Source organism: Anabrus simplex, chromosome 11 (genome assembly GCF_040414725.1).
Source record: "Anabrus simplex isolate iqAnaSimp1 chromosome 11, ASM4041472v1, whole genome shotgun sequence".
NCBI classification, from domain to species: Eukaryota; Metazoa; Arthropoda; class Insecta; order Orthoptera; family Tettigoniidae; genus Anabrus; species Anabrus simplex.
In genome coordinates this window covers 34565203-34580928 of record NC_090275.1, presented here as the reverse complement: position 1 = coordinate 34580928, position 15726 = coordinate 34565203, and the positions used below count along the sequence as shown (strand labels likewise).

At 37.6% G+C, this 15726-nt stretch overlaps 1 protein-coding gene across 4 annotated transcripts in view; it reads left to right on the top strand.

Moving 5' to 3' along the window:
- LOC136883072 (forkhead box protein N3) overlaps positions 1 to 15726 on the top strand; it is a 264776-nt gene that overhangs the window by 187066 nt on the left and 61984 nt on the right. For all 4 annotated transcript variants that reach the window (XM_067155231.2, XM_067155232.2, XM_067155229.2 and 1 more), the window contains exon 3: positions 5344 to 5464. In XM_067155231.2, coding sequence (XP_067011332.2) covers positions 5344 to 5464 — 121 coding nt within the window. The remainder of the gene's footprint in view (positions 1 to 5343; positions 5465 to 15726) is intronic.

The following is a 15726-nucleotide window of genomic DNA, read 5'->3' as shown; positions in this document are numbered from 1 at the left end:
AGATTATAAATATTAACACTACTTTCGCAGAGGAGTGCATTGGATTTAGAATTAAAAATTGTAAGAGAATTTTCACCCCGTATAAAATGACTTGATTAACTAAAGTAAAACACCCCTAACTACCATAGTTCCATTTGCCTATTTACATAAATGTATGTAGTGTATTGGTGCCTATGAATTTGCCGTGTTGTGCGATAATGGAGAGGTGACTTGTACATGGAACTGAACATTTGCTGTAGTCAAATATTTATTCAGTACACCTTCTTTGGTGGGATATAGAGAGTTCTTCCTTCATCTGAGATGTTTCTGTTATCACTTTCTATGTACATGTTTACCTCTTAACCGTGTATGTGTGGCCTGTGTGACCATGGCAGAAAAATAAATCAATCCTTTTTCTTACTTATCTCTCAGGACTTGCTCGTTTATAATACCTTTAATCAGGCCTGTTACTTACACTAATGTCAGTGTGGCCGCGATAATAAGTAGTTGCTGTCCATGGCTTGTAGCCAGAGGCAGAGAACACTGCAGAGAGACCAATCCTATAGTACTTACATCAGACAGTCTTGATGTGTTGATCGACAACTCTCAATAATGTTGTTCTATAAACACCAATGCAGCAAAAGATGAATAATATTCAAGTTAGAATGATAAAAGGCAGGTATTTCTTTCAAAGCATGCAATTTGAACAGGTCTGTTGCATTGATTAGAATATACAAGCATAAAATCTCTAATTGACCTCTTTTGTTAATATTTTATTCTCCACATTAACAATAAGCAGTCGCTGTGGTTTGCATCCATGTTAGTGTTATAAATAATCTATTTTCATTGATAAGGGTTATTTCTACAACAACATGGCGATGAACTCAAAACTTAAACTTACTAGAGCTTTGCTATGAGTTGATAACAAATACAATAAAACCTGTTAACCAGAAACATGCCTTTAACTGAAAAATCATCCAGTCCCTCGAGTTGGGTGTAAAACATAATGCGTTCCACCCTGGATTTAGCTGACACTGTCAAATATGCTCTTAAATGGAAAGTTTCCAATCCTTCTAGTAGCAACATTTAAATACCTGGGATGTCACATCAATGATGACTGGGACCTTACTCACGAGATCCGATGCAGAACTGAGCAGGCCAGAACTTCTTTTCAGAGACTTAGGAAACTTTTGACAAGCTGTGACCTTTCCATTTCACTACGGACACGACTACTCCAGTGCTACGTTTTCAGCATTCTGTTGTACGGCGTTGAGGCATGGACACTAACTGAGACCCTGTGCAAGAGATTGCAAGCATTTGAAATGTGGACGTACCGAAGGATGCTGAAGATACCTTGGACAGCTAAAATGACCAATATAGACGTTTTGCACCGTATGAACAAAGAACCAGAAATTCTCACTACCATCAAGAGAAGGAAACTAGAATACTTTGGTCATATGATGCGGAACTGTAAATATCACCTTCTGCAAGTAATACTCCAAGGGAAAATTAATGGAAAACGTGGTCCGGGGAGAAGTAGGACATCATGGCTCGGCAACTTGAGCCAGTGGTTTGGGGTGACAAAGCTTACTCTGTTCAGAACAGCTATGAACAAACAACAGATCATGCTACTGATCGCCAACGTTCTGCGAGGACGTGGCACATGAAGAAGAAGAATATTTTAACCGTCCTATAGATGTATTGGATGGTCTGTGATGTAAGAGCAGATACTGTATGTGGTACAATATATTCCTTCTTCTTCCCCAGTTCCTTTGTTTTTGGGGATTAACTGCTATGTATTTTCTTCAACAAACTAGGCTGCCAGAACAATCCACTTTCTGCATGGTTCTCTACAAATAGAAGTCAGTCATCTTTGGAATTCATTACTTGCGGTTCAGTAGTTCTCTGTATGGGAAAATAAGAGGAGAAGAAAGATGATATTTTTTCAAAGAAGAAACTGATGAGTACAGTGACGGCTTATCAGGATACTGTTGCAAATTTAAAGGAGCTGCAGGAATTTGCCCTCCAATGGAATGATTCAGATATGTTTGCTGTAATTTCTGAAGTTAAAGTTTTAGTGGAAAGTCAGGCAATCAGGAGTAAGACCACTGCAATTCAGAAACCTATATGACTGTTGAAGACTGTAAAGTGCAATACTGTATATGATAAAAGTGTTAGTTTAATGTATCCGTTAATGTTTGACGTGTTTTCAAGTATCTAAAGTTAATAAATAGAGAGTAGTTGTGAGAGCCATTTCTTTTCAGTTTTGGCTTACTTTATCTATAACTGTGAAGTTCTTAAGTTTGCCAGAAATAAATAAAATGAGAAAATATCCAAAAAAGGAAACATTTAATAACAGATTATACTTTAAAAATAATTATAAACTGCACGACACGTTTCATTCTTGATGCCAGGAATGATGTATCGGAGTCCTAGTTGGACCAGTGAGGAGAGAGAATGCACAACATCATTAACCGTTACACTGCTACGCTTGAGAATCTCGTAGGCAACAACTACTCGTAGCTACATTTCTGAAAAGGAAATTGGTACTTTTGGAGTTTCCTTTGGTTTTCAAACTTGAGTGGCAGCAAGCTACATCTTTTAGGGACATAATGGACCATAAGCCAAATACAGACTGCATTTTAACGCTGTCTGCAGTTAGATATATGAAATAATGTTCTCAGCTTGGTACGCAAACTAGGTTGGCAGCTCGTAAAAATGTCTTCAAGTAGCGAATGGCAAGTGCTTTCAGAGTTCGAACTTATAGCAGCTGTGAATACTCTTGAATCGGAAGATGAGTACTCAGATATCAGTGATTGAATATCTAACATTTTATAGGATAGTGTATTTTTTCTCTAATGAACAACCCTGATTGTCTCTGTCCTTAATTTTTATGCACCAGGCGAGTTGGCCGTGCGGTTAGAGGTGCGCAGCTATGAGCTTGCATCCGGGAGATAGTGGGTTTGAATCCCATTGTCGACAGCCCTGAAGATGGTTTTCAGTGGTTTCCCATTTTCACACCAGGCAAATGCTGGGGCTGTACCTTAATTAAGGCCACGGCCGCTTCCTTCCAACTCCTATGCCTTTCCTGTCCCATCGTCACCATAAGACCTATCTGTGTCGGTGCGATGTAAAGCCAGTAGAAAAAGAAGAAAAAACAACAACATAAAACTGAAAGATATTCTGGAATTCTTTTGCCAGTTCAGATGACATTTCTTATGTTTGCTCACTTTTCAGACATTTCATATATTTTTAGACATATTTAAAAGTTCAGCATGGAGGGTACTGATAGTCACTCAACATTTTAGCAGCGGAAAGGCTCAGATGGTTGAGGCGCTGGCCTTCTGACCCCAACTTAACAGGTTCAATCCTGGCTCAGTCCGATGGTATTTGAAGGGGGTCAACTACATCAGCCTTGTGCTGGTAGATTTACTGGTATGTAAGAGAATTCCTATGGGACAAACTTCTGGCACCTTGGCATCTCCGAAAACTGTAAAAGAAATAACATTTTTATTATTACTTAAAAGGTTAAGATAAGTTCGAACATTTCAACAATTATTAGGAAGTTGTATGCATAATTTTAACAAAATGTTTTTATAATATTGTTCATAATACGAGATCAAGTCAATAAGTATCTGCAATCAATTTTTATAATTTATTACAAAAAAGTACACACTTTTTATCGATATCATTTTTCAACATAGTCGCCCTGCTTTTCAGTGGACATGGTTCACCGTTTCACAAGCTTTCTGATACCCTCTGCAAAGAAAAGTTTTTGGTTGCACAGCAAGCCACATATGCACCGCTTCCTTCACCTGTAATTGGAGCTGAATCAGCGGCCTCTTAGAGCATTTTTAAGTAGACCAAACGGATAGTAATCTGAGGGGGGGAGACCGGGACAGTACGCAAGATGCTCCAGCACCTCAAAACTCAGCATCTGAAGAGTTTGAGCGGTATGGGCGGCAGTATGTGGATGTGCATTGTCATGCAACAAAAGAACTCCTTCAGACAATCGACCTCTGCGCTTGTTGCGAATTGCTTGTTTACCAGCATATCACTGTAACGTTCACAGCTTACTATTTCCCCCTTTTCTTGGTAATGTTCCAAGATTGGCCCTTCACTTTCCCAAAACACTGCAAACATCACGTTTCTTCAGAAGGTTGACTCTTAAATTTCTTTTTGACTGGGGATCCGGATGCTTCCATTCTATGCTCTGACGTTTGCTCCCTGGTTCGAAGTTGTGAACCCATGTTTCATCTCCAGTGATGATTCATTTCAGACACGTTTCACCTTCATTAGCATGACGGTCCAGTGGGTGCTGACAGATTCTTTCACGATTGTGCTTCTGCTCTTCATTCAGTTGCTTTGGAACTCATTTTGAACAGACTTTGTGGAAGTTAAGCCTGTTGTGCATGATTTCATATGCAGAACCATGGCTAATGTGCATATGGCTTGACACGTTATCAACAGTCGCTTATCTGTTATTCAGGATCATATCACGCACATGTTCGATATTGGCATCAGTTATGGCTGCAGATGGATGCCTGGATCTTTCCTGATCCTTCACGCTCGTGTGACATGTTTTGAACTGTTCAATCCCATGGTAAACACTTTGCTGTGGCAAAACATTTGTCCCCGTACTGTGCTGAAAGTCTTCTTTGAATTTTTGCTCCTGGTACGCCCTCAGACCACAAAAAGCGGATTATGGAACGATGTTCTCCCTTGGTGCAAACAAAGAAAGGCACGGCCATCTTTATGTCGCAACTGTGCAAGCTGTACTGATCTGATAGCGCTGAAACCTACCACAGGTATAGACAATGGTGCCATCTAGCAGCTGATGATGAGCACACAACGCCATAGAGCCAACCTAAAGAAAAATAGAGCAAAATTGCAGATACTTATAAACTTGCCCACGTATTTATCAATTCTTAAAATAACTAATAAAACAAGTAAATAATTAGAATCTGATGTAGTTCTTTCAAAAACAAAACATGTCGTTCAGTTTTTAATTAATTGATATCTTTTTCAGGTATAATCTCTTACTAACTGTTTTCTTTTTCAGCTATCTTCTAATTCCATTTAAACTGCATTAATTTTAGAAGACTGAAAAACCCCTGTGTACATTCTCTATTTAATCTATAACTACATATTTTCTAATACACCTTCATTAAGCAGGAACTGTTTGCAGTGGAAATTTTCCCCGGTCACTTGCAATTCCTTTGGAGAGAGGTTTTACTATCAATATTTTGTTTCCTTTTGGATCTTTAACACATTGTGTATTTTCATGTCAAGTTCATTGTAGTGCATACAATGTTATTGAGTCCTATAGCAAGCCCATTAACGTGGATTTTACGTTTTGTGCAGGAAGGGGATGGAGCCAGCAATATTCTGACCACGATGAAGGTGGAAATGGAAGAAAAACCCAACAGCGAAGATGATGACCTCACTTCGCTCACATGGCTGCAGGACAAGAACCTTCTCAAAGGTACAGTATCCAAACTATATTATTAAAATAAAAAAAATAAAAAAAGATAGGTTATTTCTGAGAGTGGTGCCAAACCCTTAGTATTCTAAAACTTGTTCAGTTAGGTTTTGGCAGTAAGAAATACATGGGCATTTATTCAGTGAAAGACAAGACTTGTTGTTCGATAAATTTGTTTACTTGTACAATCATGGACAAGGAAAACTTACTCAGTTTTCTGTGGTATAAGGATTTGTGGTTGTAACAATACTTAGTCGGGCGTAAAACTATTAGTATTAGAGATTTTTGGTCGCTTTACATAGATTTTTCATCCTCCTTGTCGTGCTGCATGAGTGAGTGTACATTTGGGGTGAGGAATGCACCATTAGCTTGGAGTGAGGCCATACTTCTACTATTTTGACTGAGTACATCTTTTAGTATAACTTCATATGAGTAAAAAGTTTATTTTGTCGGTGATCACTGGGGCCCGAATTTTTATGTAATATCAAACTGTAAAATATGTACGTTAACATGTTGTAGTAAATTTTACAGAAATATGTGACACTAGCTGTCGTAGTCACAAAGACGCACACATGACATGCTGTCAATTGTGTAGGCCTACACTGTTTTATTTACAAATTATATACACATTAATGAACCACCATTTTGAGCTAAACACTTGACTGCCACATTAGCATGTCAACCAACTACCAACACAACAGAATTACAACATGAGTTCACACACTTAATTCGACTAACGACTCGCACTCATACAATTCAACTCCCAAGATGGTTCTTTATGTACCATGCCTGGCCAGGCTTCTAGAAAAGTATGACACAACATACTTTCTCGTATCTTCTCGAGTCTCCAATAACCTATGTACAAATGGATAGAACATTCTGTAAAACTTGAGTGACAAAGGTGCGTTGTTCTAGACTATTACCCTGTGTTGCACAAAATTACATCAGATTTGTACATCATATTTACAGGTAATAATAAATGATATACTATTAGTTACGTGTAAAGTCGTATTAATATACATACAGCAGAAGTATCATGACATAACATCACATGTTCTATTACACAAGACAGATCATACAACACACAAATAATAAATGATACAACCATGATTTATACCAATTTTAAGTCTGTACATACCTGTGTAGATGACAACAACAACAACAACAACGACAACAACAACGACAACAACAACGACAACAACTACTACTACTACTACTACTACTACTACTACTACTACTACTACTACTACTACTACTACTACTACTACTACTACTACTACTAATCGAGTTTGATAGTTTCACTATAGAGCATTGTTTCCAAGTTATGTTAGTCCATTACACATTTGCATAATAGCTATAATATAAGGGCATTAATATGACTTTTAAAAATACGAAGGCAAAAGTTAAATTTAGAGGTGAATTATCAGAATCATTCACTATAAGAACTGGACTTCGACAAGGAGACGGACTTTCACCATTGTTATTTAATTGTGCATTGGAGAAGGTTATGCGTGAATGGAACAAGAAATGCCAACCAACTATCAAGATCGGTAGAAATATTAAACTCAACTGCCTTGCTTTTGCGGACGATTTAGCATTACTTGCAAATACAATAGAAGAGGCTAAATTTCAAATTGAACAACTAGAAATTATAGCTAAAAAAATGGGATTACAAATTTCATTTGAAAAAACAGAAATGATGCCAACTTTTAAAGTTGATTTACCAGTTATTCAGCTGAACAGTAATAAAGAGATTAAAATTGTTCAGAAATTCAAATATCTTGGGGAAATAATAACATGGAACACAAATGAAAAAGAAGCAATAGAACACAGAACAACTAAATTTAAACAAGCACAAAGACTTACCTGGCCAACCTATAAAAAAAAATCTCTTTCGATAAACGCTAAGCTGAAACACTATAATTCCATAGTTAAACCAGAGGCAACCTATGCTAGTGAAACTTTATTCAAATTAAATGTAAAATCTACAACAGACAAATTACAGAAAACTGAGAGAAGAATTCTTAGAACAATTATTAATAAAAAACACCAAGTTGATGGACAGTGGAGATTGTTGCCTAACAACATTGTCTATCGTGAATGTGAATCAATAATATCTACAATGCGTAAAAGAAGAATTTCCTTTTTCTGTCACATATCAAGATTAGCAGACACCAGGATATTGAAACAACTATTCGATTACTTTTTGAAGAATAAAATCAATAATAATTGGTTCAAAGAAGTTCAGGACGATTTGGAAGAATTGGGTATAACTCGGCAACAAATCAAAGACAGAAAAGAGAAGAGGATTTTGAAGAACAAAAGCATAAGTCTCAAACTAAAAGCAGTTGAACGGAAACAATATACTATATCGGACACACAAAGGGCTTCCAGGTCGGAGAGGATGAAAAAGTTCTGGGAGAAGAAGAAGAAGAAGAAATTAACTCAAATGTATTGATTTCAGTGCTCCAATGTGGGCGTAAAATATGTAAATAATAATAAGGGCATTGAATGGGCACTTTATTAACCTCTTAACAAAATTGACCGGGCGAGTTGGCCGTGCGCGTTGAGGCGCGCGGCTGTGAGCTTGCATCCGGGAGATAGTAGGTTCGAATCCCACTATCGGCAGCCCTGAAGATGGTTTTCCGTGGTTTCCCATTTTCACACCAGGCAAATGCTGGGGCTGTACCTTAATTAAGGCCACGGCCGCTTCCTTCCAACTCCTAGGCCTTTCCTATCCCATCGTCGCCATAAGACCTATCTGTGTCGGAGCGACGTAAAGCCCCTTGCAAAAAAAAATTAACAAAATTGTGATCTTTTTTCACCTAATTTTTTATTGTTAAAATGGTCTATTTATTGAAAACTAAAGACAGTGGTAACAATGAAAATATATTTTTCGAACTTAACAATGAAATATAAGCCACCGAAAAGTTCTTGTTTAAAAATCCCGAGTATACTCGTTATATTTTTTACGGGTTCTAAAATAAATAACTCGGCACTAAATAGATGGTAAGTAATACAACATGACACTCAATACTGTTCATATGTTTGTGGCTGTGTGAAATGCCCTAAAACAAGGATCAACACACAATGCTACATCGGGCGGGAAAGCCGCGAAAACGAACTGCCTGAGTCACCGACATCTACTACGGTTGAGTCAGAGACATCTGTTTGCAAAAATAGGACCCTGAAGTAATAATTTCATAAACATTTGGCGGAAATATTGAGAAACAAAAAGAAACAAGTATATTCGGGCTTTTAAATTAGGTACCGATCAATGAGCGACATTCCCGAGTATACTCGGGATTTTATTTTAAATATATAAAACCCCGAGTATACTCTGGCTTTCATGTTAAGAGGTTAATTGTTTAATTTTAGGTATTTTATTATCTGTTCATTATGTGTGAAGCAAATTTTTGTAGATATCGTTATTGTGACGTTGACTGATATTTCACCCCCTTTCCATCCCCGTTTGGAGGGGTGCACACACATAAATCCCAAATCTGGGCCATTTTGGCCTTTCTTCACCCCCTTCTCACCCCCCATGCCGATGGAGGCTGAATTTGGACTTAAACGACGTGCGGAGTGTCTCTATTCATCTCAGCGACCCGGAAACCTATGGATTCAACAATATTTTTGATTATTTTTATATGCCACACCCTTACTACCTCCACCCCTAGGGGTGGCTTAGCCCCACAGTGCTTTTATCCAGACAGTCATAAGTGTAGCAGAATCTCACCTTGGCCTAGCGTACATTTACGCACGTTCCTACTTCAAGCACCAGGCCTGTATTCTACAGTAGAATGGTTACGATTCCTAGAGCAGGGCAATGTGATGCCAATATCTCCATAACAATTGGTTTTAGGCCCTTAGAACATGATTTTTGAGGCCCACATGGCCTCACCGTGTTTTGTTCTTCGCGTCGTGAGGCTTAAAATGAGCTTTGTCCCGTCCTTATGCGACAGATTTGGTATTTCGGCTATATACCGTATGTTAATGTGCCAATGGACTGAAATCTAGGAAATGTAGAGGGCTGTTAAAATTTCTTGTATATGGGGTTACCCGTAGAATCCTAAAAGGTAGCCTAAGTATACAAAATTTCGTTTTGATGGGTGGAACGGTATGGACTTGTATAAGAAACGGACAGACGGACAGGCAGACAGACATTGTGTTTTAGATAGATAGATAGATAGATAGATAGATAGATATATTCATAAAATATGCAGTAGTATTAATGCATTAAATTTAAAAAAATGTTTGTATATTATTTTTTGTTATGACTTATGGTATGACATGAGACAATAAAATTGTTTTAAATACCTCCATTTTTCGAACAAAGTTATCATTGTTGCTTGAGGTAATTTATATAGTCTACTGTTTTCTAATTTTGACAGCAAGTACAGTTATTAAATAAACAAATTAACGGCATAATCAAAATATTCAGACGTATAAAAAGGAGGTCATGCACAGTAAATCACCTTGTTCCGTTTCTCCACGGGGTCGAGTATGAATTGAGATGAATCTTCGCGGATGCCCTTCCTGACGTCAACCTCATAAGAGGAGTTCATGAGATGAAATGAATGGTGTGATATATGGTAGTAGAAAGGGAGTTGGTGAAACTCGGTGTTAGCACATAAGACTACTCCAGTCTAATAACAGCAAGGAGTCTGCTCAAGGCTTAACGTCTCCATCCAATGGACGAATTGCCATCGATTAATTCAGTCCAGGCCTTTGACGCATAATCTAGTTAGAAATTGTATACCACCTCCTACCACGCCGGCCAACTTTGTGATGGTGAAACATTTTTTGACCAACGGGACTTGAACTGGCTAACCAGAGTGTCATACCATATAAATTTGATTCCTTAATGATCATGGTCAAAGTTAATATTATTTATACCGGTATGTAGAAAAATGTTCTGTTATTTGCGTAATATTCAGAATATGTAATATTACTAAGATTATGTACAAATATATAAAAAGAAAACCAAATATAACCATATCAGAACTACAATTAGTCAACATTTCTGATTTTCAGTTATACAAGTAAAGGAATGGAATATGTAATTACATAAGATCACTTGTGATCACTATCATTCGCTGATCAAAAGCAGATTATAAAAGAATAGATATATTGAATAAAAAAAGATGTGAATAATTGATTAAAACTGCTCACCGATTATCTTCCTGCCTCGAAGCTTACCGGTACATACTCGGGTGTTGTTGAAATCTGCAGAAGTGCGAGCACATGATCGCCTCGAAACAGTCCCATCGGGGGGGAGTGTAGAAGAGGGGGAGGGAGTGACATTTGGCGGTGACATCATGCTTTTATGTTTCAGTTTCTTATTTCTTTTTTCTTTCCTCTTTCAGATTGCTAACATAAATTGTTTGTATTTTTCAACCAGCAGCATTATTACCTAATGATGGTTATGTTTCACCATAACAAAGAAACATTTTAGCTTAGATTTCTTGAATATTCATTCTGCTGCTTTTTAGATTAAAACCAAAATTATAGTTTTTAAATCCTCTTTTCAGATGCAAATCAGTAAGAGTTCTGGAAGATGTTTTAAAGATGTCCATGTGTTTAATTTTTAATTTAACTGTCTTTGCACTTAATTTTACTTTCGAAGAACATCAAAAGAATCAGATTTTATCATCCTGTTTTTAGATGCAAACTGCAATTATTTTTATAAGATGTTTGTAAATGTACCTTTGTGTTTTATTTTTGATTCAAATCTTTTTAAAAATTTATTACGACTTACCCCAACTGGAGATTGTCCCTGAGGACAAAGTATACAAAAAGACAATGTGAATATTAAAAGTAATTGTGAGTTGATTAGCACATTTGACATACTGTTGTTGCATTAAAAAGTTTGTGAAATATGGTTCTTGCAGATTTGGACGGAATATTTCAATGCAGTCACTGCAAATTTTTTTATTAAAGCCTGATTGAGGTTAAATGATTTGCAGAACTGGACAAAAAAGAGAGAAATGCTTCCTCTAGCGCCAAGCATTAATTCTATGACTTTGATATCATCCAGCCAATATTCTTGTTGATAGAATGGGATGGTTGGTTCATATGTTGTTTTCTTTTCCTCACATACCTCATTGGGTTGTGTTTCGGATGTCTTGAATATGATTGTCGGATCTGTTATAAAGCTCTTTCAGAGGTCTTTGAAGGCTCTCATGTCAATTCGATGGGTGCTGCCTGTAATAGATAGACCGTGAACCTCTTTGAGGACTGTAAAGCCCGAGTCCCTTAACGCTTGAGCAATGGCAGACCGTATTTTATGGTGCCTGGTATTTCGTAGAGCTTCTCTATGTGAGCAGTAACGGAGGACGTGAGCAAGAGTTTCTACCTCGCTGTGGCAGCGCTGACAGCGGTTAGTGTCCATGGTCCTGCCTGGAATAGCTCGTATAGTCGTACGTTGCATCATTTTTCATTTTAATTTTAACTTGTATCTTTGATGTTAGCTGAAGATACAAGGACTAAAATCTGTCCTAATTTAAGATTAAATTGATTGTTTATTATAAATGAATAGTTGTACAGTATTGAACAGGTGGATACATATTTAAACTAAATTTCCTTGTGAAAGGAAATTCATTGATCTTAAAATTGTAATTCAGTATGGAACAAGAATGAAATTTCATTTGTTGTAATCTAAATACTAGAGGCAACACGTTTGCCCTAGGTTTGCCCTACCTATTAGGAGTTGCCCACTCTGTAATGGACATCAGGCTCAAGTGACCAGCCAATCTATCAATATCTGACGCATCTAAAGTGATTGATTTGTCAAGAGGTATTCTTCTAAGGTTATTTTATGTTTAAAAAATAAACGCTTTTGTTTGATTTATTATTGAAAGGCTGCAATAAAGATAAAATCTCAATACAAATAAAGGTTTTACACTTCAAATACAGTAAAATAATATTTTAATGGGGAAGCTGAAATTGTTTGTTAGTGTCTTGAACAATGACATGGTTACGAGTTATTATGTTCAGACTCAGATCAAGTCTAAAAACAATCTGGTCTAATTATAAGAGGAGACAGTTCTAATTTTTAAAACTTAATAAGAAATGTGCTTAAAATATAATTCTGCACCATAAAAAAATGTGCCTAGAATAAAATTCTGCACCATATTTATAATTGAATCTCATTAATTTGAAGCAAGCAAAATTTTACTTTTCACATGGAATATTTGAGATTTCTATTGGTGATAAATTGATTTAAAAATCAAATCTAGGCGGGCGTCATTCTTTACTGCGTAGCTTCACTTTGGAATATGAACATTAAGAAGAAACAAAATACTGTAATAGCATTGTACATCTCTGAGTACCTGTTGAGGAACTAATTAAGGTATTTAAATTAGCCGGGTTTCTAAAGCACTTTGCTCCTACTTTTGAGGTCTGTAACTGCTTATGAATAAACAGCAAAGATTATTTATCACTGTAACTGAATGGCAAAGAAGAAAACAGTAATACGTAAGTATTAAATAAAAACTGAGGTATTTTACAGGGACAAAAGAAAATAGACCGGTAATAATACACAAACGTCGAAGCACGGTAATTTAATCATAATTTGAAATTTAGAGATCCCAGCCAGTCCAGTGCAGATGGTGTAGTGCTTTCTTCAGTTATTCCAGGTATCTTCCTGGTATAGTCATTTTGTTGACATACAGGAGTACAGTATTGTTACGAATAAAACTCTTTCTGTTTTATTACTCTTAATTTATTTCAGGATGACCCAATAAATGGCCACACTACTAATTGCTGTCTATTTACAAATCTCTCTCTTCCTTATGGTACAGTAGGCATTCCGGCCTGTTGCTATACCTTATTTTCACTTCCCCAAGTCAAGTCACCTCATACAGCAGCTGTGTTTTGACCATTTGATCTGAACACAGGGCTACGGGACACTCGACACACGATGACTGTTCGTTGGTTCGACTCCACAGACGGTCTAGTAATTCAGTCTCATGCAGTGAACAACTAACCAGCTCAACAGTATTCAACAGCAGGATGATACAACAGCGAATATTAACACAGGTCTATTTACCCTTACAATCACGATAGCGGCTACCCTCAATCAACAGAAATGCACAAACACACAGTGCTCTCAGTACACAGTCTTTCGATCCGTCGTCTCCAGCCCACCTACTTACTGGATTCTCAGGCACTACAACAACGGTTCCTCATTCAGACCTCAGTGGGACACTAGCGACGACCAACACCTCTGTTGCCTTCAGCCCAGCCACGGAACCCCAACACACTGAGTCTCACACTGACTTCATCACGGAGTCAGAAACTGACCCTGAGTCCAGCACCAACTCTGACTCCACCATGGAGCCCAACACTGACTATAGCTCCACCATGGAGTCCAACTCTGACTGACTGTCCGTGTTCAGCCTTCCTTTTTATAGCTCGGGTGATGGTAATCAGAAGATTCGTGAGGTGGCTAGAGGCGGAACATTCCCGTTGAATCTCCAGGAAACTCCCAGGTAAGCCGGCCGACGAGAACAATACACAGAAAGGCCAGCCCCACCCCACAAGGCGGCTGGGAGATCCCCGGTCGCCTGAGTCACTAGCCCCTTCATCAAAGTACTGAAAGGGGCTACCATGGGGCTGGCATGTAATAGTATTATGCAGTAGGATACACTAGAACAGCAAATTAAAAAGCATTAACTTTTATGTGTATGGTTAGCGGCACTGAATCCAACCCAACAATTAGAAAATTACTACCTTCAGTATTAACAGGAGAGAAGGAGTACGGTTGTACCCTTAGTGTATACGCTTACCTGGGAGGGAATATACATCACCTAGAGAGAGGGCTTCACAACTGGGAGTTCCTCTGTATAGTCATATGGCAGAACTTGAGGCAATTGTATAACTTGGTTTGTTTCAATATACCTACAGTATTAGTTTGATGAACAATTTTGTTTTACTCACGGTAACCTTTGTGTAGGCTGTGTAGCGCGTGTGTAAAACATCTGGGGGGTTTCACTGCATTTAAAAAATGTGTGTTCAGATTCATTGGTACTTGATGTTTATATTGTTGTAAAATAGTGACATTGCTTGATTAGCAATGAAAGAGAGAGAATATGAGTTGTAATTACCTGAAGTTGAAGACATTGCTGGAGTTGGAATACTGTAACTGCTTCAAGAACATGTTAGGAAGACTGCTGTTAATTATACTCTTGTCTTATCATATTTTACTGTTTTCTTTTCATAAAAAACTTCTTACTAATTAGATTAAAATCAAATTTACTTACATGAAGTACATCTATTGATGCTACAAAAATCATAGTTACCAAAATATTCTGGTTTATTGCACTTCATTATATTAAGAATCCAAAATCATGAAATTAAAATCTCTTCAAAACCTACAACATACAGCAAATTTTAACCCTATTTTTGAGACAGTGCTTCAGCTAATTTCAGGGCTGCCCATTGTAGCTTGTGTATATCGCTGGCCCACTCACCAGCGATACCTGGGCTATGTTCTCGGCCTCTCTTCATGCTTTTCATACCTCTGCACCTTCTGCAACCTCCTTACGTCCTGCAGCCACCCACCCTCAGTCCAGAAGTTGAACCTCTTCGCTGATTCCCAGAGCAACCTAGTGTTGATGTCAGAATTATTGCTACATAACTAATTAAAGGAATAGGCTCATGATAAGAGTTATCTATTTCTAGGGTGTTCACTTAACATATAGAATGCATAGCCTACACATACTTTCACACCTACAGTAAAGTGTGGCATACCCGATTGTAATCTTGAAACAAAGTACACATCTTGTTCCTGAAGGATGAAGTTATGAGATGACAATGACACAGTGCAATTCTAGACAGGATTTCTCAATCGCTAATTATTCTATTGGCTTAAGATTAACGTGAGACCTTGTTGTATGAAGCTGAGAACAATGTATAAGCCCTTCAGTCCCATGTTTCACAGTACCAATCATATTCTAGGGTCCGTTTCTGTATTGGCTTTTCTCCAAACGTGTGTCCCATAGGTGATAAATTTACTTTCATCTGACGAGGACATAATCCCAGAAGTCGATACCTTTTGTTTCACATTAGTTTGCAAACCGTATATGTTTCTTCCAATTAACTGTACTTACAAGTGGCATTCATCTGGGAGTTCTGGAATGATACCCTGTCTTAAGGACACTGCAAACAGTCCTGATTTGGACATGCATACCTAGGTCTTTCTTCAAATGTGCTGTAATCTCCAGTGCAGTAACCATAGGATTTTGCTTCATATTTCACAT